The 27593-nt window shown below is 37.0% G+C and overlaps 3 protein-coding genes across 4 annotated transcripts in view; all 3 read left to right on the top strand.

Moving 5' to 3' along the window:
- The first annotated feature begins 959 nt into the window (after positions 1 to 959).
- Positions 960 to 1823, top strand: LOC107752108 (polyadenylate-binding protein 1-like 2). Its single transcript, XM_016567973.1, has one exon. It carries the CDS (start codon positions 960 to 962, stop codon positions 1821 to 1823), a length of 864 nt encoding a protein of 287 aa, XP_016423459.1.
- Positions 1824 to 3319: 1496 nt separating this feature from the next.
- LOC107752120 (non-homologous end-joining factor 1) lies at positions 3320 to 18089 on the top strand. 2 transcript variants are annotated; one of them, XM_016567985.1, is made up of 8 exons: positions 3320 to 3338; positions 3831 to 4026; positions 4659 to 4877; positions 5783 to 5921; positions 5999 to 6057; positions 16698 to 16881; positions 17363 to 17445; positions 17898 to 18089. In XM_016567985.1, exons 2-8 carry the CDS (start codon positions 3859 to 3861, stop codon positions 17988 to 17990), a joined length of 945 nt encoding a protein of 314 aa, XP_016423471.1. In that variant the 5' UTR covers positions 3320 to 3338; positions 3831 to 3858; the 3' UTR covers positions 17991 to 18089. The 2 variants fall into 2 exon arrangements, with proteins under 2 accessions (XP_016423471.1, XP_016423470.1); XM_016567984.1 differs by having other exon boundaries at positions 3323 to 3338; positions 3834 to 4026.
- A 3221-nt stretch (positions 18090 to 21310) lies between these two features.
- LOC107752122 (indian hedgehog B protein) overlaps positions 21311 to 27593 on the top strand; it is a 14372-nt gene continuing 8089 nt past the window's right edge. Inside the window, exon 1 of the mRNA XM_016567986.1 lies at positions 21311 to 21610. Within this exon, the coding sequence (XP_016423472.1) occupies positions 21311 to 21610 (300 nt within the window). The remainder of the gene's footprint in view (positions 21611 to 27593) is intronic.

Genomic DNA, 27593 nt, shown 5'->3' on the forward strand with positions numbered 1-27593 from the left:
GCTGAAAGAGAGTGTTTGTTATGAATTTTTTATTTTTTTTTTGTAAATGAAATAAAGCTGAAATACAATAAAATTTAAACATTTGATGAAAACTCTAAAAACACAACATTATTAAATAGAATTATAATTAAAGCTAAATAGAAATATTAAAAAATAATAAAAAATTGCAAAAGCACATAACAAAATTACTTGAAACTTGAATTACATAATAAACTGGAACCACAGATTATCAAACCTGTATTGTTACCTAAAATTAAAAGAGTAAATATAAAAAAATGTTTTTGATAATTGAAATAAAGCTGAAATAATAAATAAATAAAATATAAATATTTCATGAAAACTTAAAAAATGTAAACAAAAATGATAAATAATGAGTTAATTGATTAAAATGACTAAAACTGAAATAAAAATATTTGAAAAATAATAAAAATGACAGCAGCATATAACAAAATCACTAAAAATTAAAACCTTAAAGTAAAATGAAAACTTAAAAATAAAAGCTAATACTGGTTCAAACTGACTGAACTTTTATTAAACTCTGTTGTTGCATTTAAATACCATAGCTTTAATGTACTAATTTTATCTCATGCATGTAGGGCATTAGTTTGATTTATTTTGCTATAATTAATGTTTATGACTTAATATTAATGTCTAAAATCAGACCAAAATAGCTTTAATTGTGTCTTACTGTTCAGGAATGTAGCTAAGAGGATGTCACATGATGATGTCATAATTTGGAATTTTAGAATGTTCCGCCTATAAAAGGAGCAAAGCTGTCAGATTCTAAATCATTTCTGACTGATGCATCTGACTAAGGCATTCCCTTGCAGATACAACAGTTGCGACAGCGATTTTTACTTAGCATTTGCGATTTGTACTCAGCCATTGTGAGTTCCACACAGCGGTTTGCTTTGGACCAAGAGCTTTCTGACAAAAATCTTCTCTCAGAGACAGTCAAAATGACCACGTGCTATGGTTTAGGTGAGGTTAAAGGTGAAAGAGACCAGTCGGGCCCTTTGTTTGTGGGTAATTTGCACCCACATGTAACCGAACAGGTGCTGCTTTCAATCTTCCTCCCATTTGGACCAGTCTGTTTTGTGAAAGTGTGCAGAGACAGAGCAACCAACCTCTCTCGTGGGTTTGGCTTTGTTACTTTTGCACACCGTCACAATGCAGAAAATGCCCTAGATACTTTGATTTTTTCTGAGCTCTTGGGCAAACCCATGCGAATCTTGTGGGCTCAACACGATTCCACTTTGAGAAAAAGTGGAATTGGAAATATAATTATTAAGGGCTTAGCAAGAGACATCGATGACCTTGCTCTATATGACACTTTCTCATGCTTTGGAGAAGTTCTTTCCAGCCGAGTGGTCTGCGACAGTAATGGTCAACCTAAAGGCTATGGTTTTGTCCATTATGCCACACCAGAGGCTGCTGAATTGGCAATTAAGAAGCTAGATGGTATGCTGCTAAATGACCATCTAGTTTCTATATGCCATTACAAGCCCTACGAGGAACGCCAGGCGAACCAAAATGCCAATTTCAAATGCTGCAAAAAGAAAGACAACAGTCTTTATATATCAAACCTGCCATACAGCTTGGGCAGTGAGGAGCTGTGCTCCCTGTTTTCTGCGTTTGGATATGTGACCAGTGCAAAGGTTATTATGAACAACAGCCAGAGCATGGGTTATGGATTTGTTTCATATTCCTCGGTTAATGATGCCATTATAGCTGTATCATTAATGAATGGCTATATTGTTGGTAACCGGCCACTGAAGGTTGCTTTTTCCCATAGTGCAGAAAAAAAGGAAATAGAACTCTAGCGAAGACCAAAAAATATAGAGAAAAAAAACCTAAGCCTATTAAAAAAAAAAAAAATGAAATAAAATTCTAATCCCATCTCTAGTGCAAAAAAAAGTCCTAAGCCTATCCTATGCCGAGTGCAAATAAATTAAATAAAATAATAAATTAAAATGAAAAAATTTAAGCCTATCCTATCCCTAGTGCGAAAAAAAAAAAAAAAATTCTGAATGATATCAATCCAAATTTCTGACTTGTGATGCAGCCTGGAATTAAGCCACACCATGTTGGCCCATCTGGCCAGAGGAGAACTGGCCTCCCCGACTGAGCCTGGTTTCTCCCAAGGTTTTTTTCTCCATTTCTCTTACTGATGGAGTTTGAGTTCCTTGCCACTGTCGCCTTTTGGCTTGCTTAGTTGGGGACACTTAATATAAGGCAATGTAATTGCACGGTCACTATTGGATAAGGGCTGAAGTGAGCTGATGATGACATCACTGTTTTCTCCAGAGCTGCTATAAATAAATAATAAAATAAAAAAATGTGCAGAGGTTTTTTGTGTTTGTGTGTATGTGTGTGCGTAACAATTTATAATTATTCACTTACAGAATCTTTCTAATTCTTACTTATTAGCATGGGTCTTTTTACCCCATTCATTTCTGAAATATCTTTACACGTTTAATTTGTATTTTAAGATGTGGGGGTAAAAATGTCCCTTATTTTATACAAAAGTGAAATAAACAAGATAATATAAGTGGCATAAATGTTAAGACACAGCATTGTCAATATCATGTGTTTTTGCTGTTTTGCCAACAAACTTCATTATGTATATATGCATCAGAATACTGTGCATAGATAGTCATATGACCATTTTCTTTTTATTACATTTTAGTTTGACAGTCATTTTACACTATTCACAATGTATTAAAAAGAGCTGCGCAATGACTCTTCAGATCCCCCTTTTGTGGTGCCCCCAGGTTGCGCAAGCTTTATAAAACTCTAGAAAAATGTGAGACGAAGCAAGATGTTGTTCAGTTTCTGGAGAAACTGGTTATGAGACAGGAGCCCGAATCCCCCTGGACTACAAACAACTTGGAATCAGAAAAGCAACCAAACACATCAGGAAGTTCAGTCCTGTGGTATGTAACCCTGTAAACACACAAATGAAAGTTTTTTTTCATATGTAATCACTACCCTTTTAACCTATGACTCCACTTTCACAGAAAGAAACTTCACCTTAAAAAGAAACCTGCCACATTCTCCAACAGAAAGAATCAGAAGACAGATGATTATAAAAAGATGTGGTGTTTAGAGCAGGTCTCTTACACAATATTACAGCCCTTTCAGAGGCTTGTGAATGTTTTGCTTATGAATGTCTCAATAAAGACGCTGGATAATAAATATTTTGTTTTGTTTTACTTATAACCTCCTTAATACCGAAGGCGTCTAGTAACGGAACTATTCCTCCTCACGGAACGTTTTAATCCCCGTTTGTTTTTACGGGGAATGTGCGTCAGTCGAAACGGCCCCTTGCTGAGTAGGTAAATTCTTCACCCATGAAACATTTAAAACGTTTTCTAAAATTCGTTACGTAATTAAATGTCTATCTGAACTATTTATTTTACCCTCTGTCATTTTTTATGCATATCGAAAGAAGTGCACCTGTTACGCGTTAAATAATAGAAACGAAATCGTTTCATAATCATGGTTTGTCTAGGTTTGCGCAAGGCTCGTCAGACATTCTGACACGAATGCAAGAATTATATATTATATCGAATTTATCATTAAGAATTGCGGAAACCTTAGAAAATGTACCGTGATTATACTATAGTAACTGTGGTAACGTGAACTGTTTCAGGTGAAGCGTTTTGTAACAGAGAAATCTGTTTTATCTCATTTCAAAATGTTTAAAGTAATATATTTCATCTTTTCATCATTTGTTTTCAGGAAACATACATTGATATAAGAGTAGTAATGAGAAACCACTCATGTATTAACTTGTGGCTGTGCATAAACATGTTGTTTATTTGAAGTAGATTGTGTAAAGTGTGCTGTGGGGAAATGGAAACAGGCCTGTTTGCTCTCCCATGGGTGCCAGTGAATATTGGTGGTTCTGATCTATTGGCCAAAGCCTGGTTCGGTGACACACAATACCGGGTTCTGCTGAGTGACCTGAACACTGTGTGGGAAGAAGAAATGACCACAGATGACATCCAGAGTCGAGCACAGGCAAGAACGTGCAACACTGTTGCTATCTAGTTGAAGTGATTTTAATTAAATACTTAAATTGGAGCTTTATTAGATCTTATAAATTCCTTATATTCTTTAACATGAAACACCGTGAGGAGACAAAACACACTCAAGACAATGTATTTCCGTTCAACTAAAATCACTGAAATGTGCAAAGCAGATAAGAATTAAATGTTTCTCAGTACTATAGTACAGTGAATCTCAACCTTTTGGCGTACCGGACCCCAGTCCAATTCAGAACCATCCTAAAGCACTCCCAGAACAAAATTGACTCGTATCATTTGTGTCTTTGTGAGGACCAAATGCAGTCAAGTATAATTCAAGTTAGCTGACTTGTCCAGTATTTGGCCATATCATCAGCTATATTGGATTTTTCTTTCATGGGAACATGTCATGTCAAAATATACAAAATGTATACAAAAATTCATACTTTATACGGACCCCCTGGCCTTATGTCAAGGACCACTAGGGGTCCACGGACCCCTGGTTGAGAAACACTGCTATAGTATATAGGATTGTATCACCACAATATTCAGTTCTAAGGGAATTCATAGCCTGTCAATAGTTCATACTGATTTCTTCTCTTTTTCCTCTCTTCCTCTGTAAGAAAGGATCTGAATAAGCGTCTGAGGGCTCCTACACAAGCTTTCTTCTCTCATCTATGTTCTGTGGCACGGCCTTGTTTCTCCAGTGAAGATGATGATCAGATTTCTACTGCACACGTTACTCTTGAACAGCATGGTGACAATCTAACAGTCAAACTCAAAAGTGAGCTGGCTGGGTTGCCATTCTACTGGGAGTTTCGCTGCACCACAACACCTGTTGGCGTGGTATGAACCTTATCTGATAAAATAATGTCTGCAGCTGTGATGTAACATGGTTTCAAATGTGTTTGAAACATTTAACCTATTCGTTTAACCCTGTGAAGCCTGACATATGAAATAATAGAAAACTGTAATTGTTTTGAAATGAAGCAGTTTTTTGAAACAAATGGATAGATGGATATAAAGTTTGCTGATGTGTTTTCATTGAGTATCATATTTGATACATAAGGCTTTTATGGCTCATATAGTATGATACAGGAGAAAAAATTGCAAAAATATTCAATTTGGTGCAGTTGCTGATATTTATATTGCCAAAAGATGAAATTCTGGTACCTTGTAATGTAAATCAGTGAGATCTTTTATAAAAGTACAATAGAATACATACATAAAATGCATATAAATATCAGTTGTCACTCTATATCTACCAAAAATATGTTTTAGTAAGATTATATTTAAATGCTTAGTTTTATCAGAGCTCTGTAGGTTTTATTGCGAGGTCAAAACATATAGTGCAATGCAGTACAATGATGGGAGGATATAATAAGCGTTCCTCAAAAGCCTGATGGATCATTTTTGATACTCAAATTTAACAAGATTTTCAAAAATAAATACAAATAAAAAATTAGTCACCCAAGTAGCTTCAGTCCAGCAAGTGTTCATCTTAAAATATTGCTAACAATATAAAAGTTATTCTTCATTTACTTTATGAAAATCATTAAATATTTTTCATCAAAAAGACACATCTTGAAGGTGGACATTTTTAGAATTATAATAAAATGCTTTTTACTTGTTGAAAAAAAAAAAAGTACAAACTAACAACCAAAAGGCAGAAGGCATAAAGTAGATTTGTAGACTCGAGGCCTTAAAAATCTATGTATCAGATATACAGTACGTTTCTGCTTGTGAATCAGGTGTGCAGGCACCTGGTGCGCCCCCTGCTGGCAGTGAGTAGAGTCCTGCAGTGGCAAGTGGAGGATCTAGCTGCTCTTCTGGCTCGGAAGGACGCAGAGATACTGGACTATCAGGAGAACGGAGCTGTCCTAAGTAGAGGTAACAGTCGCATCTAGCATTCTCTCTTATGTCTGTTTTTAGCTTGCTGACACCCATCTAAAACTCTGCCCTCACAGCCAGACTACAGACGGAGCCGTTTGAGGTGCACAGGTACAGGGAGAACTTCTTCACACAGGTGCGAAACATTTTTACATTCAGTGTCCTGCTAAATTTACCCAGTGTAAACAAGCTCCGTCAGAACTAGCATGCATGTGACACCGTGATTCAGTCACATGTATGTACTGAAGCCAGGCCCCTGTGCTGCTTCTAGGGTTTGTTACGGGAGAGAGAACTGTGAAAGCTAGACATGAAGAGAGACTGGATCGCTGTTTGACTCAGAGCTGAGGGTCACCACACACATGCATACACACACAGTGTATAATTAGGCTGTGGTTTTTGCAGTGACGGCTCAGTTGTAGCGTTGCCTCACAGTGAACTGTCTATTGACTGGATCATGTTTTATTTCTTTTCCCGCCATAGGTGTGTGTGTGTGTGTGTTTTAGAATTTCCTGCTTTTTTAGCGATGAGTGGGATTAGGACTGGGCAATATGATGGTAAAACTAAAGCGTTTATACAGTGGATGTACAGTGGGGTCCACTTTTGAAGAATTTTATATTTTTCTAATTAAATTACTTTTTTTTTTTTTTTTAATTACAAAATATAATATCAGTTTAACAATTTGAGTGAATACCTGAAATAAATGTCAACTTAAATAAAATGAAATATTGAAAAATAAAAATTAAACTAGTTGCAGCTTAAGCAGCACTTCCTATTTCCATTTTATTTTTTTATGATTGTGGCAATAGACTACTATACTAAATAAGTACTAAAATAGCACAGCTGCAAAGATGTTCACATGGTCACTAATGTACAACCCCAGTTCCAGAAAAGTTGGGACGTTTTGTGAAATGCCATAAAATCAAGAATGTTATTTTTATCTTTGTCCTTCACATTTTTTTTAATTGACTAAAGTACAAAGAAAGACATTTCCAATGTTTTCATTGGCCAACTTAATTTTATTTTGTAAATATAAATGAATTTTGATTTTGATGGCTACAACACACTCAAAAAAAAGTTGAGACAGAGGCATGTTTAACACTGTGTGAATTCACCTTTCCTTTTAATTACACATTTTAATCATCTGGGAATTATGGATGCTAATTTTCAAAGTTTTGCAAGCAAAATTTTTGCCCAGTCTCGCTTGATACAAGACTTCAGCTGCTCAACAGTCCATAGTCATTGTTGTCTGATTCTCCTTTTCATGATGGGCCATATATTTTCAATAGGAGACAGATCTGCTCATATCCAGTAACATCCACATGTGTCTACGGAACCACGCTGTTGTAGCACATGCAGAATGAGACCCGGTATTGTCTTGATCTAATAACTATGGACTTCCCATGAAAGATGTCATCTTGATGGCAGTATATGTCTCTGTACAATCCCAATATATGCCTCCATGTCAATGGTACCTTCGCACATATGCCAGTCACCCATGCCGTTTGCACTGATGCACCCCCATACCATGACAGACGTTTGCTTTTGCATCTGTCGCTGATGAAAGTCTGGAAGGACCCTTTGGTCTTTGGGACTGAGAACTCAACGTCCTTTTTACCCAGAAACAGGTTGAAATGTGGACTCATCTGACCACAGCACACATTTTCACTCTCTTTTTGACTATCTGAGATGAGCTCTGGCCCATCACTGCATAAAATTGATGTATAGCTTTCTCCTAGAGTAACAGAGATTCAAGTTGCATTTCTTGATGCAGCAGCAGACTGTGTTAAGTGACAGCGGTTTTCCGAAGTACTCCTGAGCCCATGTGGTTATATTTAACACGGTTTACACAGCAGCATGATGGTTTCTTATGCAATGCCATCTGAAGGCTCAAAGGTCAAGCACATTCAACTGAGGTTTCCTGCCTTGCCCTACACAGACTGAGATTTCTCTGGATTCCCTGAATCTTTTCACAATATTATGTATGGTAGTTGGTGAAAGACCTCAATTCTTTGCGATTTTTCATTGAGAAATGAGATTTTTGACTTGTTTGATCCTTCTCTCATGAAATTTGGCACAAAGTGATGAGCCATGATCCAGCTTTGCTTGCAAAGATCGAGATGCTCCTTTTATACCCAAACATGATACCCTCACCTATTACCCATTCACCTGCTTACTGTGAACGGTTTCAAAACAGTTTAATTTGGATATTCTATAACCTTTTCACTTTTATTTTGCCTCTGTCCCAACTTTTTTGGAGTGTGTTGCAGCCAACAAAATCAAAATGTGTTTTTATTTACAAAATACAGTACATTTAAGTTGGTCAGTGAAAACTTTGGCAATCTTTTCTTTGTACTTTTGTCAATTAAATAAAAGTTAAAGAGAATTAACAAATCACAGATTCTCGATTTTATACATTTTACAAAACGTCCCAACTTTCCTGGAATTGGGGTTGTACTTATTTGATTAGTGATGTAGAAATAATGCAGAATCTTAAATATTTCCGTACATTTTTTTTTTTTTTCAAAAATGTCAACATTCCAGAACTTTATTGATACATTTAAATGTTTACTTTCATGTTTACATAAAGATTTTTAATCTCAAGTTTTCAGTGTGAACAGTGTTGGACTTAATTAATGGATAAAATTCAAATTCAAAATGTGTGGTCTTTTGACTGGCTATTTTACAGTCTCTTTGAATGTGGCTCCTACTGAACTATCCATTTGATAGTATTGATTAATATTTGTAATAATAACATTGAATTAATATTTGACACTAATGTCAGACATATGATTCACTTCTTTTGAATAATCTGATCTGTTGGTTTACGTCCAATCAGGTTGTAAAGACTTCAGTTGTAAAGTATTTAATTTAGTAGCTGATGATTACCATATTTTTATTTGTTTTTAAGCCTTTTTTCACTGAATATTCAGCAAAACAGTAGCTGTATCGTGACATATTGTCATATATAACTACTCATACCAGGGATTTGGTCATACCACCATTCCTAAGCAAGAATGCCAGTCAATCACGCTTCTGACCGCTCTGCCTTACGGTCATTACAAACACACTGACCACAGTGGGAGGAGCCAAAGCCGCAGTCATAATTTAGACCAGAACTGTGTGTTTATGCGCCACTTTTTGTTCTCTTGATGAGTAATGTTCTTGTGGCTGCGAGTTATTTATTGGATTTAGCCATGAGTGCTGGCAGCCGTGTTTTCTGCGCGAGGTGAGTCCTTTGATAGGCCTATGTTTGATCTCTGTCAGCGTGTATGTGTGAATCCACCGGTATTTCTCACTGGCCTGGTGAATGTGCAGTCAGATATGTGTGGCTTGACTTGGTGGTGTGAGAAAAGGATATGAGTCTACTCACCCACTCGCCCACTGTACCAAACACTGACTTACTAGTCGCCCCTTAAAGGGTTAGTTCACCCAAAAATGAAAATTAGCTTGTGTTTTACTTACCCTCGAAGCATCCTAGGTGTATATGACTTTCTTCTTTCAGACGAATCCAGTCGGAGTTATATTAAAAATGGTCCTGGCTATTCCAAGCTCTATCATTGCAGTCTGCGGGTGTTGCAGTTGAACAGTCCACAAGTCGTCAAATAAAGCTCGCGCATTCATAATAAACGGAGGATTTCGATATAAGCCAAGAGGAGACTGGTTTTTCTTTGCTAAAGTAAGGAAACTTTGCTTCCTTTGCTCCTATAAACAAACTCGCGAGACTAGCATACCTCAGAGGCGCGCGCGCTGCGCATACGTGCTGCGTCATCTGCCGGAACGCCTTCCGCATATGAAAGATAACGGAAGTGAGAGAAAAGTGTTTATTACATTTGAAATATGGATATTTTTCTTTAAAAAACACATGGATTCGCTACAGGGGGCCTTTATTCATCCCCCGGAGCGGTCTGCGGCAAGTTTTATTATGAATGCGCGAGCTTTATTTGACGACTTGTGGACTGTTCAACTGCAACACCCGCAGACTGCAATGATAGAGCTTGGAATAGCCAGGACCATTTTTAATATAACTCCGACTGGATTCGTCTGAAAGAAGAAAGTCATATACACCTAGGATGCTTCGAGGGTAAGTAAAACACAAGCTAATTTTCATTTTTGGGTGAACTAACCCTTTAAACAGGTGGAATTCCAACCCACGGTGACACCAGTGTTAAATGTATTACTCCATAGCTTTCACAGCTGATAACAATAACATACATTGTGTGTGTGTGTGTGTATGATTTTTCAGTATTATTTACACAGGATCTGCATTTTTATGGGTTTAAAAAAATATTTTTGTTATAAGAGACAACTTGGTAGACAACTAGGAGTGAACTTGGTTTTCAAGTCAATGAATTTGTGAAAGCTGAATGTAACATCTTTGACAAGCCAAACATTTAGGCCACAAAATTAACTTAATTCCATAAAATAAGTATAATGAACTACTCAAAAATCATTTTGAATGTCTCCAGCACATTTAATAATCACTCAAAAATCAAACATATTTTCTGCCCTTATTTAAGTTTGATAAAATAAATGTTTAATTTTCCAATAAAATATGAAAATTTTGATACATTAAATATTAAGCAGCACAACTATTTTCAACATAGATAATAATAAGAAATGTTTCTTAATTATTGAAAGATAATGTGACACTGAAGACTGGTGTAATGGCTTCTGAAAATTCAATTTGCAATCACAAATAAATTATACTTTAAAATATATTCAAACAGAAAACAGTTATGTTACATTAATTATATTTCACAATTTTTACTGTATTGTTGATTAAATAAATGCAGCCTTGGTGAGCATAAGGGACTAAAAAATTACCAACTCCTATATAAGACCAGTGTAGTGTATAATGTATAATAGCAAATATACTGTATTTACACTATATAGAAGTTGAAAATGATGATAAACTGCAGAATTGTCCTAATTAATTAAATCACTTCAGTGAATTAGACCAGTGTTTCCCAACCTTTTTTTAGTCGCGGCACCCTTTGGAAATTTTAACAAACTTGTGGCACCCTACAAAATTAATTTTGTCACAATATTTGAATTTCTAACTTCGATATGATAATTTGAAAAGTATAGATATTCGGTACAACAGGGAAGAACTGCAGAATATAATGTCATACAGATATTTTTAATAGTATTAAAAAATTTTGTCCATCAATGGTGGCAATCAGTAGGCTAATTTCTAATGAAGAGACCAAATTTATATGACAGATTTTAATGTAGGCTCTTATACATATGTAAACATTATTTGATTACCATTATAACTAGCTATCTCATTTGAATTAGATTTTTTTAAGTGGCAATAATTGTCATATTTGCTTTCTCCGTCTCAGAGAAATTATTTAAATGATTTATTAATTTATCATTATTAGCAGAAATGGATAAACCTTTAAAAAAGGAGCACATTTGCTACCTCCTAGTCCATGGTTTGGAAATTCCTCCAGGTTTTTAACAATACTTTTTGTGTCTATTGAAATGTGAACTTTCACGTTTTTTGATTTTTTTTTTGGACATATCAGTCATTTGACTGCCACTGTCTCACAATACAATGGGAAATTCCACTCCACTCTGAAGAATCATTTAAGACCCAAGTCAGAATTAAAATGAAGGTGTGTTTGGAAAAATGTCTCACTGAAATGCCAAACAAACATAGCAAGTCTCTGGAAAAATAGAGGCCGTTCTTAAGATTCCTGATCGGCAGAAGCCTGGATGAGAGTGTGTTTGATGGATAGATGGATAGGCCTGTTTGAAGTGCTGTCTTTAACCGGTCAAAACTTAAGAGAAGACATGTTCCCATGAGTTTGTAAAGTTGAGTTTGAAAGACTTGAGAATGTCTACCCCAGACCGGTGACGCATGCTCAGGTTTTGTGAGGGGAGAGGAGAGTGTGAATGTTTACTTTGTGTTTTGAGTGGGTGTGTGTACTTTGCTTGATTAACACAAAGACTTGTTTTAGGGTCAGTATTAGTGTGCATGCCGTCCTCTTTGCAGGTCTTTTGGGGTTGAATGTATTTAGGTGTGAAAGTGTTTCAGTGACGCAAACTGTTGTTTTTTTTAGGTTTGAGGCATAAAAAGAGAAAATTTGACCGGGTGAGTTGAGAAACCAGTTTGGGTTTGGCACTGACGGCGTGACCCTTCCCACCTCCACACCGAAAGACCAGCAAAAACACCCCAAACCATCCTCTATCTGAGACATATATACATTTAGATGTCTTTCTTCACATGCTTTTAGTCCAAGTTATTACTATAAACAATGGGCAAATTTAGTTCGAGAGTTTAGAGATTCTTATGTTCTGCATTTATTTGATCAAAACTACAGTAAAAACAGTAATACTGTGAAATATTACTGCATTTAAAAAAAAACTGTCTTCTATATTTATATATATTTTAAAATGTAAATTATTCCTGTGATGCAAAGCTGAGTATTCAGCACCATTACTCCAGTATGCAATGTCACATGATCCTTCAGAAATCATTCTAATATGATGATTTTGTGCTCAAGAAACATTTATTTTTATTATTGTTGAAAAATATTTTTTGTTGAAACTGGTATTTTTTTCAGGATTTTTTGACAAACAGAAAGTTCAAAAGAACAGCATTTATTTGAAATAAAAGTCTAATGTCACATTATAAATGTATTTACTGTCACTATTAATAAATTTAATGCACCCTTGCTGAATTTGTTGCTACTGACCTGAGTCAAAAGAGCTGACCTCTAGTCTCTAGATAAGGCTCTGGTCTTCCTTTCAAACTAAAATGGTGATATTTGTTCACCTTGCTTTTATCTTCCGTCAAGTAAAATAATATTTTCTTGTAAAACACACTCTATAAAACAATCTTTGTTTTATTTACAAAATAATTTTTAAATAAAAATAAGTTTTTACAATGCACCAGTACTTACAAGGGGGTTGATTTGTGTATCTTCATACTCTCTTCTCCTGGATTTTCCTTCTTGCCACATGAGCAACATCACCCATACTGAGTGAAACTGCAGGATAAACAACACAAGAATGAGGAATTTAAGCTTTTTGTGACAAAGATGTGTGCTGTTGCCCCAAACAGAAATAGCTTTTTCATTGTCTTCTCTTAAGACACTTCTTAATATCATAGTATGTGTTTTCTTAGATCACTTTTGGTGATCTTAGAAGGGGAAAAAAATCATAACTGTTAAACAGTATGCAAATGTGGGAGGGGTTTAGTATCTATCTTTTTACCTATTTACACTACCATTCAAAGGTTTGGTGTCAGTAAGATTTAAAAAATGAATACTTTTATTCAGCAAGGATGCATTAAATTAATCAAAAGTGACATTAAAGACATTTATAATGTTACCAAAGATTTCAAATAAACGCTGCCGCAAAAATATTAAGCAGTACTGTTTCTTGAGCAGCAAATAACATATCAGAATGATTAGTGAAAAATCATGTGACACTGACGACTAGATGAACGATGCTGAAAATTCAGCTTTCTAAAGTAAAATTCAGGGGGTAAAGTAGGGGAAAACACATCCCCCGTAACACTGTGAGTGTGTGTTTTATTGTTAGACACCAGGATCTGTCAGGTGTCCATGCCTTAATTCCAGCTAAAGCTCAAGACGTCTTCCTGTAACTGAAGCTCTTGGCTCCTGGCCTTTATAATCACCCCAATCTGATAACCATGAAACCCATTCAGGACCGCTTCTCGAGGTCAGATGTCTCTCTTTCTGTTATTCCTTCTCTCTCTGGTCCAGTTTTCCACAGGGTGAGGGAGCTCTGATCTGTAATTAGTTAGCTGTAGCTGGGCTGCGGTTTACTCTGCCTACTTTGAACCCCTGAGAAGAGCTCCCCTGCCAGCCAGAACAAGAGTAAGATCCCGTCAAACACCAGTCTCTCTCGTAAATGTAATAGATGGAATGGAAACATTGTAGAAAATGTAAAAATAGATAGCAACATGAGATAACAACTACATTTTTATGCTTTCTAAAGCAATAGTGGTGTTTGCTTGTGCAGAAGTTTTGCCCAAGACAAAAACATGGCTCAGTCCCTCCTTCATTGTACATCTATGGGAGGTTTTACCGGTTTTATTGCTGCAAAAATTGTCCAGTCAAGTAGAAAATTAAACACAGCTCTCCTCAACAGGCCACATAATTTGTTCTAAGGTTTGTTTAAATCCCTAACCCTAAGTATGATAATAATGTGATGTTTGTCTTAGTACGCACCACTAATAAAGAAATCTAGGGAGTGTGAGACAGAGGCTGAACTGAGAGGAAGAGGTAATAGATATTTTTAGGAGGGGGTTTGCCTGGATGAGAGTGAGGACAGATTTATAGAGGACTGTAAAATGAAGCTCTTCTCTGGGTTTAATCCATGACACCCATGTAAGACTTCATCTGCCTTTATTTGTTTCCCTATAGATTGTGTGTGTGAGCCTGTTGCAGTTTGTGTGTGTGTGTGTGTGTGTGTACTTGGTTTCAATTCAGGTAATAAAAGAAAACATGCAGTTTATTCATATTTATTGTTAGTGGTTTTGGGGCTGGCAATGTGTTTTTTTTAATGTTAACTTTTATTTGCAATAACAATCTAAATCTGAATCATATGAAATCTGTTAAAGATAGGTCTGGGTCATATTTCGCCACTAAATAAAAAAAAAATAATAATAATAATACAAATTGATCTGTATAGATAGCAACTTTGCAGAAAATTACGTCTGTTTTTATGACCAAATTTTTGGGGACAGTAAGAATGTTTTTTTTTTTTTCAAAAAATTATTATTTTATTCAGCAAGGATGCATTAAATTGATCCAAAGCACCAGAGATATTTAGAATGTACAAAAACACTGAAACTTTTGTTTTACCATCATAGGAATAAATTATATATATTTTTTAAATTAAATGTAATCTAAAATATATTCAAATAGAAACAGTTATTTTAAATTGTAATAATATTTCACAATATTAATAATTGTAATGAATTTTCACAAAGAATTATGCTGCTATGATGTCAAAATCAAATGTCTCTGATTTGTCTTTGGGCACTAGCTTTGTAGGGTGTACCAACCAAATTTGTATATATATATATACGATATATGAAAATTTATATACGCATATTTGAGATTGCAATAATAGTAATAGATACTGCCACAAAATGCATTAAATGTATGAATCTACAGGATAAGTAATTTTGAGTTTGAAAGTTAATGAATTTGTCACAATTTTGGTAGTATGTCTCAATATCACCGTTATTTGACCCTCTAACTCTTAACACTTACTATTCTATTTTAATTCTACTTTATATTTATCTTTTTTCTTTATTTTTTTATTCTTTATTTTAAAAAAAACAACAACTGCACACTCAGAAGTATATCCTTGCCCTTCACCAACAAAGTGTAGAACTCAGAACAAGAATCAGGACGCTCTCTGGAATCTTCCATTAGTTTAGGGTTCTTCCACAAACCACTAAAAACCAGCCAATGCTGTTTACCTGCTATGAATAGGTGTATCAACATGATGCACTAACACATGAACCGCTTTTCCTGACACTTCCCTCTCTGACGCACACAGATGATGATGCATGATCATCTGACCTGTTTCTAGTGTGATTGTACAGCGCACATATAATCTCAGTTTTAAATCTCACACGTTTTCAGCAGAACAACTTAATTGCTCAAATGATATGACAAGAAGATGAAAAAAATGAAAGGATCGGGAGTGGAGAAATGATTTGAGGGGAGACAGGAAATGCACACTCATGAACTGTGGCTTCTATCCTCACATTGCCCTCTCTGTCCCCAAAGAGGAACTCAAAGCATTCATTTATTTTTGTGATATTTCAACAAACAAATAATAAAAATAAATCAATGTAAACCCCAAATGTCTACACGTATATTTAGGGGCCCTTCATTCATCCAGTGGTCACCAATCTCACCAGGTCAATATTTGGCAAGCTCATTTTGAGAATCTGTCCTCTCTGTTGTGAAAGAGAATGTGTTTGGGAAATGTGTGAATGCAGTCATCTTTACCATTACCCTGTTGAACTTGCGGTCACCCAGCCTTTACCATTAAGACTTCTTTGTAGTTGCATTTTTTGTTACCATTAAGAACATTTCACTCCCAAATTCTAAATTGTCATAATGCATACACATGGTTTTGTTTTAAAATGGCTTTCATTTTATTCAGGCAAAATTTAATTTGAATTCCATGTACTTTCTTCTATTTTTTTTTTTTCAGTGTACTTTATACTGACACCTATCAATGTGGATGCAGCATCATGCAATGAAAATGTTTCTGGTTACCAGTGGCACTGTAGAAACAGTCTGTTCTCAGGCATAACTATGATTCATTTATTCTGCAGCTTAAAGTGTCAGATAATAGGGCGGGGTTATGGAGATAAAGTGATTCGTGTTTGACTGGTCGTGTGATCTTAACAACATGGTGGCCACACTTACATAGAGAAAAGATTCTATCAGGGAATTGATAGGACTGGAATCTTCATCTTATGTTGCATGGAATATTAGAATGATTTCTGAAGGATCATGTGACACAGAAAACTGGAGTAATGATGCTGAAAATTCATATTTGCCGTCACATACCCATTACCCATACATATATACCCAAAAATATAATATTACAAAAGCAATTTTTCCATTTAAAACATTTTCCTTCTGAAGAAATGGCACTTAGAAAAGTAATAGTCCAAGACAGTTCCTCTATGGAGACTAATAAGTAATTAAATGTCTCCTCTTTCTTTATGGTGTATGGTGTGGTCATTTTCTCTTTTCTGTCTACTAGATTGTTCCACAGATGGGTGTGACGCTGGACAGTTTGGGTTTTGACTCAGAGTTGCAGGCACTGTATATGGCCGTGAGCTTGGGGAAAAAAGGTCAGAAACGCAAACACTCTCCTGACAGCAGCCCTGCGGCAGAAGACAACCACGTCTCTGAACATCACCAACACATCACTGATGTCCCCACAGGTTACTGCCTAACTGACTCTGAGCTTAGTACACGAGTTAAAGGAGTCATTCCAAACCTGTATGTCTGGGGAACACAAAAGGAAATGTTTTGCAGAATGTCCTGGCTGCTCTTTTCCATAGAATGAGCGAGGGAACGGGTGTTGTTACACTGTATTGCACCTGTATACGGCCAGGTTTGACATTGGTCGTATCAAACATCATTGGCTGTTGCTGTGTGTCATAACCAAACATTATGGGCATCAAACTCATATAAAGGCACCACATGTGATCACATGCATAGAAATGTCTTAAATTATGGCTATGCATACAAAGCTATTGTATAGCTTCGGGATTTGAATGGAACACTTTTATGGTGCGTTTTTGTCTCCTTTTGTGTTCCACTGATACATTAAAGTAAATGGGTTTGGAACAACATGAGTGTGACTTAATGATGACATTTGTCAATTTTGAGCATTGTTGTGCTGTCTGCTGTGCTGTGCAGATGTGGGTTCTTCACTGGCTTCTCAAGAACAGAATGATGTCAAAGCATCATCAGGAAGACATCAGGTGGCAGACAGTAAACAGGTTTGTTTTTTAGTTTTTCTTTTAATTTAACAAATGAAATATTTGATTGATTCTTTCAGAGGACTGTCATGCCATGAACCCAGTGTTGATCGTTGATGAGCCTTTAGGCTGGTTGAGTTTGACCTCTATTTGTTTTTGCAAGTTCAACAAAAGAACTATTTAAACATGCATCTAAACAGGCTACAAAATGTTACTCACCTTGATGTGATTAAAGTAATATTCTGGGTCGAATATAAATTAAGCTCAACAAAACATGTACAAAAATGCACCTGCAATGGAAGTCTATGGGGCAACCATTATATGCCTTGCAGATATAAATTGAGCTATGAGTCAAAATCATTTTCTGTGGCAATTAACAGAAATGCTAAAGATTAAAGTTTAAATGATCAATGGATTTGGACCCAGATTATTCCTTTGAGGGAATTCAAACCAATTCTGAATGATTCTTTCAGGCTGTCCCGTTACCATCAACTGCTGCTGCTGGTTCTGAGGAACGTTCCACCTCACGGCCGAAGAAGAAGAAAGCAGTGGGGCTTTTTCGGTGACAGTTCATGCTTCTGAATCAGAATAGTGCACATATGGACCCTTTTATCTTCTGAATGCTTTATAAACATTTTTATTCTTTTTAGGTTTGATTTTTAAGTGATGATGGACATTTTATTAATGTATTTTAGTCTGTATGCCCATCTTAATGTTTTAAAAGTAATGAATAAAATATTGCATTGTTCTCATTGGTAGGGTTAATGCACCCCAACTGGCAGCATGTGAAAAAATTACAGATGCTCAGAGTATGCATAAGATGAGTTGCAATTTCAAATCTGAGCGTCTACTTTTACGCAATGTTTAGAAGTCAAGATGCACAGGTTTCTATTAGTCTGTTGGGAGGATAACTGTGTTTTACAGGGTACGGACTGCTATAACCAGTGCTTCTAAGAAAGAAGGCAAGACAAAAGTTTGTAAGGTTTGTGGCAGTAGATGTCTAGAGTTTAGTTTGAGGCCCTTGCTAGCAAGTAAATGTGATATGCTTGAGCACAAATGTACGTTCCGCTTCATATTCCGTAAAATCATCAGGACTTTTGAATGGACGGAAATTCTGACCACAAACCCAACACACATATTCCACTAATTTCTTTGGTTTTGGCTTTGCCTTTGTTAGAATAAGCTACCACTTTGTTTCACGTCGTTCTATTATCCTAGTATTGTTGATTTATCCATCTCTAAACATAACATAAAAAGTGAATTGTGGTTAATTGTTTGACCTGTTAGCGAGATGCCTCCTCATCTAATTCAGGCTAGAGTAAGCTTTAAAGTGGACCAGATGGCATGCCAATAGTCAACAGTCTGACTCTGTGAAACTACTCTAAAACCTACTGAATTAAATATGAAATGCACGATGCTTTAAATCTAGTTGTAGACTGATAGAAGGATCTGGGTAATCCCTTTTTACTGTAGTATTTTTGCCGTCCACAGATTATTTTCTGATGCCTGGCCAAAACACTCTAATTAAAATGTATTCAGCAATACCAGTAACATCTTCAAGATGTCAACAGTGCGGTCACAGCGGACCAGAAAAAATGTCTGCGCCACTGAAGGAGACACAGAACTGTCATAATTTTCCTACCAGTATCATTTGGTAATAGTTCTGGCATTTAACTGGTGATTCGTCTTCAGTGGAGAAGCCATTAGTGTTATTTTAAAGACATTAGAGTTCCTGGGAGGGACGGCACTTCACGTCTTGTCTCCAGTGTCTGTCAGCGAAACTAAACCTGACCACCAATCACTGCACTTCTCGATCTGGAACACATTGTTGAACACTATTACTGAATCCAATTTTTACTGAAGAAGAAAAAAAAGGATTCAGAAATCATGTGAGGTGGGACATAATTGTTCCAGGTGGGACATGATTGTCCTTTAAATAACATGAAGTAAATAAGCAGTTAACAGTCAGTTTATAATTGACACAATGATCTGTCATTCAGAAAAGTGGGACTTTTTAAAATTGTTCTGATGGATTTGGATCATAAATCACCGCTCTTTTATAAGCTAACATATAATGAAACATGTCATCCAGTACTAGAGCCTTGCTATTTCCTGACAGCCACATTGCAGTGATTGGTTTTACGTGACTTCTAGTTACACCAAACTGGTCATTTATGGTCAGCAGCTGGTCAAAGCTGATTTAGATGATGGATCAGCAAGACTTCAAGCTTGTGTGGCCACAGATGACCTGGTAGACCTTCCTCAAGACCACTTTGCACCAGTAACAAACCATCTACCAAGTTCCAAACACCTTGACCACCTCAAGCCGAAATGATTGATTTTTTTCAGTAGGGATATGATTAATTTGACCAAATGTAATTTATATAAATAGCAGAAAATTGTTATATATTTTTGTAGTTTCAGTTGCAGCAAATGTATTATCTAAACACTATAAACCACTGTCCCACTTTTGCTGATGATCTGTCCCACCTTAGTCAAGTGTTCCACAAACTGTCCTATTCTCACAGTCCACCTTAACAAAACCAGTTTACATGCAGTAAATAAAAAGTAAATGCATAAAAAATAAAACGGTTAATAATTATTAATTGTCATTATTAATAAAAAAGTTAATACCTTTAATACAAAAGTGAAACAAACATTAATGAAAAGTTTTAGTGGTTTAATAATGAGCATCAATAATAATAAAACATTTTTATTTTAAAATTCTATTTTTTAAATAGCACAAAATTAATTTAAAGATTACAAATATATCCATTATGTTTATAGACTTTATAAAAAATATTTATGCTGCACTGTCACACTTTTGCTGATGACCGAGCCGAAAAAAAAGTGTCACAAATGATCAAACTACTATTGCATGGTCCACCTTAACCAAATCAGTATACGAATAAAAATTGGAAATAAATACGAATATAATTACAAAAAAAAAATGGAAATAAACTGAAAATCTAATATAATAATTGCATTATTCATTAAATAAATTAATACAATTTTAATGGATTAATAATGAGCATTAAAATGCCAAATTTATTTAATTTTAAATATAAAAAAAAAACTTAACGATCTTTGAAAAATAAAAACTCAAGTTGTCAGTTAGTCATATTAAAGATTTATCGTCTCCAAGTGGTAGCTGTGTGTGTGCTGACGTACCGTTGACAGGCAGCAAGTAGAGCATTGCTGCTACGGTTCAAAGGACTGGACACATCAGGGTCCGAGAGTCCAGACCTGTAATGCGCCTCCTGTTTGTCTCGTGTCTTGGCAGCCGCCGGTTGCGGTACAGGGGGAGAGCGGCAGGGCTGATAAAGCGCGTCTGCCCGGAGGGGTGGAGAGGAGGGCAGAGGCAGACAGAGGGCAGGACTGGCAGGGTGCGGCTGCTTCAGTAGCATCTGAGCTCGGGTCACTTCCATTTCCATCTCAACTGAGAGCTGCGCGCCACAGCGCAGTAGTCAAACAGCCGAGCAGGGAGCCAGAAACCGCTGCGGGACGCGCACTCTGACCGCGGCTCTGCGCAACCAGGACCCGCCTGCAGGCGATTCTAAACGCGCTTGCCAAAATAAACCGAACTTCTCTATTTATTCCCCCTGTCTCCGCTTGGACTGAGAGAAAGCGAGTTTTACAGACCTGAGAGGAGGACCGACGAGCTGGCACCAGCCTCGCCGCCTGAGGAACCCTACGTTTGTCGGGGTGTCTTTCCGTGCGTAAAAAGATGGTGAGCGCCAGGTGTCCTAATAGACTGGTCCTCCTCCCCCTCCGGTGATCTTGCGCGGGGACTGAAGCTGAGATTGGGGGGAGGAGGGTCGCTTTACCATCATCTTCACCATCTTTGACACTCCATCTTTTGGAGTGCCCGCTGGCACGGGTTGGCATGAGACTCTCCACAGCGGCGGCGCTCCTCACCGGCTTCGTCTTGGCTTTCTCGCCGGCGTACGACAGCTGTGGACCGGGCAGAGGTTACGGCAAGAGACGGACTCCAAGGAAACTCACGCCTCTCGCCTATAAGCAGTTCAGTCCAAACGTTGCCGAAAAAACGCTGGGAGCGAGTGGGAGATATGAGGGGAAGATAACCCGCAACTCCGAGCGCTTTAAAGAGCTCACGCCCAACTACAATCCAGACATCATCTTCAAGGATGAGGAGAACACAGGTGCGGACCGCATGATGACGCAGGTGAGGCAGACACACGCGGAAATGTTTCATCAGAGCAATTAGGTCGGCTAAGAGTTCATTTATTACTTATTAGTTGAGATTTCTATCCAAAAGAACTTGTATTACACTCAGAAAAAAAGGGTAACAGCGGTACCCAAATGTACAAAACCTAAAAGATACGTTTGTACATTATTTACCCCTGATAGTATTTAATAGTGCTTTAAAAGCACATGTTAGTTAGTATTACAGTCCAAGCAAGAGTTGTGTACCTTTCTGAAAGTGTAACATGTGGTTAGTTCACCCAAAAATGACAGTTCTTTACTCACCCTATGACATTCTTAACCAGTGTGGCTTTCCTTCTTCAGGTGAACATAAAAGAAGATATCTTGAGAAATGTCTTGGTGTTTTCTGTCCATTCAGTGGAAGTCAATTGTTTGTTTGGTTACAAACGTTTTTCAAAACATCTTCATTTGTGTTCAGCAGAGGAAAGAAAGTCATACAAGTTTGGTCAATCAGGTTTGGACCTGCAACCCTTACCAACCCAGATCTGTAAGCTACTACACCACTCTATGCTTCATGCAGTAGAGTACTATTACTACTCCTACTGTTTAATTTTATAGTAAAGCTGCCTTTTCAAGATCAAGTGCATTAGTTCAGGGTACTGTGACTTAGGCTAAAAATTGTAGTGGACATCAGTAAATGTAGGCATCCTTGAGATAATTCAGAAAATATGGTCAAGAAGGTCTGTTTAAAATTTAATCCAAACTGACTTCAGTCATAACATCTGGGTCAACATGTGGTGAAGGTTCTTTATCAGTGGCAGAATGGTGATAGTTCATGGATGAGTGAGGCTTGAAACTGCAACCCTAAGTTTCCAATCCAGATCTTCAACATAGACAGTACTACAATATTTTCAATGCTGTTATTTCATTTACCATATAGTGTGCTTTGTATTTGCCCAATAAATCAGGGTACCGTTCGTTGTCATACTGTCAAAAGTGTAGTGGAGATCAATAAATGTCAAGGATTTGGTTTGGAATGTTCTTGAGATAATTCTGAATATATGGTCAAGAAAATATGCTGATTTATCATTCATTGTGTAGTTGAGACTTTCATCCAAAGTGAACTTAGAGATAGACCACCTGGAATAACAAGTGGTTTAGAGTCAGTATAGTATGTTGAGTTTATGGTTCAATCACTGTGGGGTTCAAATCTACAACCCTTAAGTCACCTTCCCAGACCTTTGTCAATGTGGACCCTTTGTTCAAGTCACTTTTTTTATTCCTTCTCATAAATGAAAAATGGTCGTGGACGCTGATGCATGTGGGCATATTAGAGACCACTTTTTTTCCTCACTGAAAAGTGAAAAACCTTGAGTTCATTCAAGGTTTCAGGTCTTTCAGTCTTCATAACAGAGTATATGGGGGCAGGTTTTATCAAATGAAAGACACAGTAGTTGTCGGGTTATTTTATAACCGCATATTTGAACTTTCTCCCACGGGGCTCTTGCTCAATTTATGTGAATGAATAAACGCAAAAGGGGTGACTGTCAATAAAGTGGAAGGGAAGGGAAACCTGAAACGTTTAATTAAAACAGTGCCGTCGCTGTTTTAAGCGCGATTGGAAAAGAAAACATTAAAACGGCTCTTGTAGATTGAGCATGACCTGTGACTGTTTTAATGTTTACCCGTATGCCTAAACACGACCGCTTGTGATTAACGGCGTACACCCCCTTTTTGAACCGTCAGATATTTTTTTTACAACGTTGATGTGGTACCTAGTGGAATTTATTTGACTCCAATCTCCCCCTCACCTAAAAGTATTTATATCAGCTCTTTTCCCCTGAATGCCCACATGTTAATATCCAGGAGAGCCACGTGGGAACTGAGGAGGGGCTCGTAGATCTCACCCCGTCTTTACCTGTCACCTCTCCGGCGAGTGCCGCACTCGTTTACCTGAGCCTCGCGCGATTTATGAGGGCCAACCTGCGGCGACTGCTGGAGACAACCTCTGGTCTGTTTTTCCTTTTTATTCTGTGTTATTTTTTTGTTTGTTTTTGGGGCATACGTGTGTAAAAATAGTCGGCTTCACATGCATTTAAGCCTTAATTACACACATATTTTTCTCCACCTTATTTTTGATTCAGCGGCGAGTGGCCCCGGCACTCTCATACAAGCGCGAGTGTTCAGGGCCCCGCGCCGTCGGTGCGCGCAGGGCGAATGTTTGGGTCGCCCGCGGTTAGTGTGAAGGCTCTCCTCCTGAAAACCCGTCGATCTCACCTTATTTTTGATTCAGCGGCGAGTGGCTGATACAAGCGCGAGTGTTCAGGGCCCCGCGCCGTCGGTGCGCGCAGGGTGAATGTTTGTGTAGCCCGCGGTTAGTGTGAAGGCTCTCCTCCTGAAAACCCGTCGATCTCCGCTTTGAAAGTAAAACTAACAGAGTTCTCGGGCTGATTTATGAAGTCCATTTCACTTTTGCAACCACAACGAAAAAAGCTGAAAATCCACACTGCTATGTGAATAGGCATCTATTACAGCTAGCAGAGTCGCTATTCTTATCGTCCAATCCGGAGACGTGCTCGGAAAAACGTCTTCATAAATATCTATATTTGTATTCTTATAACTAAAAACACATATTTTTCCATTCAGATTGGCATTTCTGACAGCATGCCAAATGCACATATTTCTAGTTAACCATAAACTACCGTTTCCTTCTGCAGGTCACCATAAACCGGTTCTGCAGTCTTAGAGTTTATTGATCTTGGTCTTTTTAAGATTCACAGCAGCACTTCAAGGTTCAGGAGTTCGTTGTTTTAACTTTTTGTTTAAAATGTGTAAAATGTCGCTTAGCTCCACTCTCTTATATGTGGAGTGGGCAAGATGCATCTAAAATAGTATTCGGTCCCCCAAATCTCACAAGGGACAGTGAGGGTTTTGTTCTTTAAAGAAAATTTACCAAGAAATGAAACTTCAGTCATTCTGGTGTTCCAAGCCCGTATGATTTTCAAAGGAGATCTATTTGAAAAAGTCCACACTGCTTTATTCCATATAATGGAATCATTCTCTAGAAATCCTGGCCTTTGCCATAATTCCATTCTGGTTTGCTTGTCTGCATATTCAAACTTACTTACGTGTTAGAACCAGCATTTGGCATCTGATTTCAAACCTGGTGCGCTTTGTCTTCTCCTGCAAGTTTAAATATGCACAAACGCAAATGAAATCTATAGAGTTGTGCAGTGATGACGTACTTTTGTAGGCCAAGCTGGAAGTTATAGTAGCTTAACCCTGCTTCCCTTGACAAAAAAGCCAATAGGATCTATGCTCTTTCATTTATAAAATCTATTCATCAAGATAAACTTTATAAATGATGAATTTGAAACCTAAACACAATCTTCAGAAGTAAAAACCTAAATTACACACAACAGTCGCATGACTTCAACAGCACCACCATTAAGCTTCCAACACTTTTTTTAGTCTTCATTTAAAATCCACAAGTTGGGAAGTTTGAATTATAAAAGTTAGAAAGAGCACAATGAGGCTGTAAAAGTGAACTAGTGAGAAAATGAGTGTTCCCGCTTCGCATGATAACATTTAATATCCACAACAGCCTTTGTAGTCCCACTTAGCCACTTATATTAGCAACCACCTTTTTCAAAACATGAAAAACTTAAAAATCACAGGGGGTATTTCTGAATTTTATGTCGTAGATAAAAAGGTGAAAATACCTTAACACAGACCTTATTCCAGGCATTTAACCAAAAACCCATTCAAAAATCCCATTGACCTTGGGGCAATGGAACCGGAAAGTCATTTCCAGGTTTTAGGATTCCTGCAGCGAATACTGGCAAATTTTGATCTTCACACAAAGTTATGGTTTAATTTTAGAAGACTTGGAAAAAAAGTGCATGGACCACATTTATGATACATTTTTTCGATCATTTCTTTTGAGCTTGACAGCCCCTGGTATCTGCTACCATTACCTTTTCATTTATTATTTGAGAAAGAGCAGTGTGAACATTCTTCAAAACATCTCCATTTGGGTTCCATGGAGAAAAGCAAGCTAAGGGTTTGCATATATACAGGTTTGCATACAAGTAAGCATATTTGAGTGTGGGAGAGTGCATTATCATTGTTGACACTATGACTGTAGTCTAAGCATTTGCTGTACATGTTTTGGTTTCAGTGAACCTTGGAGACTCAACAGAGAAACCAAACACACTGGCACAGTATTTTCAAATCTCCTTTCCTCTCCCATACCAGCCTCTGAACTGGTCTGATGGTATCAACACAGACCGAGCTCAGCTCTGAGAGATAGATCCTAATAGCACAGAGACATCGAATCACTGAGCTCAGACTCAAACAGATAGTCCGCAGAGCTTTATAGAGTAGCTATTGAGTGGAAAGGTGGGTCTCCAATTCGGAGAACAGAAATAGATGGTTTGATGGCACAACTAACTATGTAGTGAGGACTTTGGATGGCGACATCAAAGAATCTCTGCCGTCACTCAGTAAGCAATTTGTGACCACTTAGTTGGTGGTTATCCAGTGACCTTGCATGTCTCGTGGCCTTTGGTTGAGACAGGGATTTATCAGCCCATGGGCTGAGTGTGTTTGTGCTAACCACAAATGCGTCAGTTCTACAAATGGTTGTCAGGATTATATGTGCCATTGCTCACTGCGTTTCTCACCTAGCAACGGCTTGCCACAGGCTTTTTGACATGAGTGTACTAAAATCCATATTTCTTGCAGGAAATTCACAAAGTCGAGACAATGGCCTTGTGTTCTTTCTCACTCAGGCACGCAAAGCCTCTTTCTGTTTGTTTAATTGGTAACTTATGTATCAGAGTTTAGCATTCAGTTGGGTTTAAATGCTGTCACACTGGTAATTTACGCTACATAAACCACCAGAAGTACATATCTGTGACCCTGGACCACAAAACCAGCCATAAGGGTCAATTTTTGAAATTGAGATGTATGCACCATCTCAAAGCTAAATAAATAAGCTTTCCATTGATGTATGGTATGTTAGGATAGGACAATATTTGGCCGAGATACAACTATTTGAAAATCTGGAATCTGAGGGTGCAAAACAAATCTAAATATTGAGAAAATGGCCTTTAAAGTTGTCCAAATGAAGTTCTTAACAATGCATATTACTAATCAAAAATTAAGTTTGGATATATTTACGGTAGGAAAACTATTTGAAAATCTGGAATCTGAGGGTGCAAAAAAATCGAAATATTGAGAAAATCGCCTTTAAATTTGTCCAAATGAAGTTCTTAGCAATGTATATTACTAATCAAAAATTAAGTTTTGATATATTTACAGTAGGAAATTTACAAAATATCTATATGGAACATGATCTTTACTTAATGTCTTGGCATAAAAGAAAAATCAATAATTTTGACCCATACAATGTATTTTTGGCTATTGCTACAAATATACCCCAGCGACTTAAGACTGGTTTTGTGGTCCAGGGTCACATTTATATATTTCATTGTGAGACATTGTGACTGATCTATGAACTCGCTTTGTACTCATGTCATTAAGTAGCTTTTTTTCCCCAGACAATGTAAAAATGTTTCACTATAATCATGGTTACTGTAATATTTTACATTACTAATTTCCTTATTAGTTCACATTGAATGCATGTTAATTATTAGCCTGGAAGAACAACAGATCATAAAACACACTTATACTGAGACACTTGCTGCTATAGCTACCTGACAATGTTATTTCAGTATCATCGATGTGCTATTATAGTTTTTATTAATAGTTTTCATTAGTTTTATTTTGATTTTTTATTTCATTTTAATTTGATTTAAAGTTGTATTAATTTTGTTGTGTGTTTTTTAGTGCTGTCAAACGATTAATCGTGATTAATCGCATCCAAAATAAAAGTTGTTGTTTACATAATATATGTATGTGTACTGTGTTTATTTATTATGTATATATAAATACACACACATACAAGTATATATTTTGAAAATATTTACATGTATATA

Source organism: Sinocyclocheilus rhinocerous, unplaced genomic scaffold, assembly GCF_001515625.1.
Source record: "Sinocyclocheilus rhinocerous isolate Xijiao unplaced genomic scaffold, SAMN03320098_v1.1 scaffold2306, whole genome shotgun sequence".
Lineage (NCBI taxonomy): Eukaryota > Metazoa > Chordata > Actinopteri > Cypriniformes > Cyprinidae > Sinocyclocheilus > Sinocyclocheilus rhinocerous.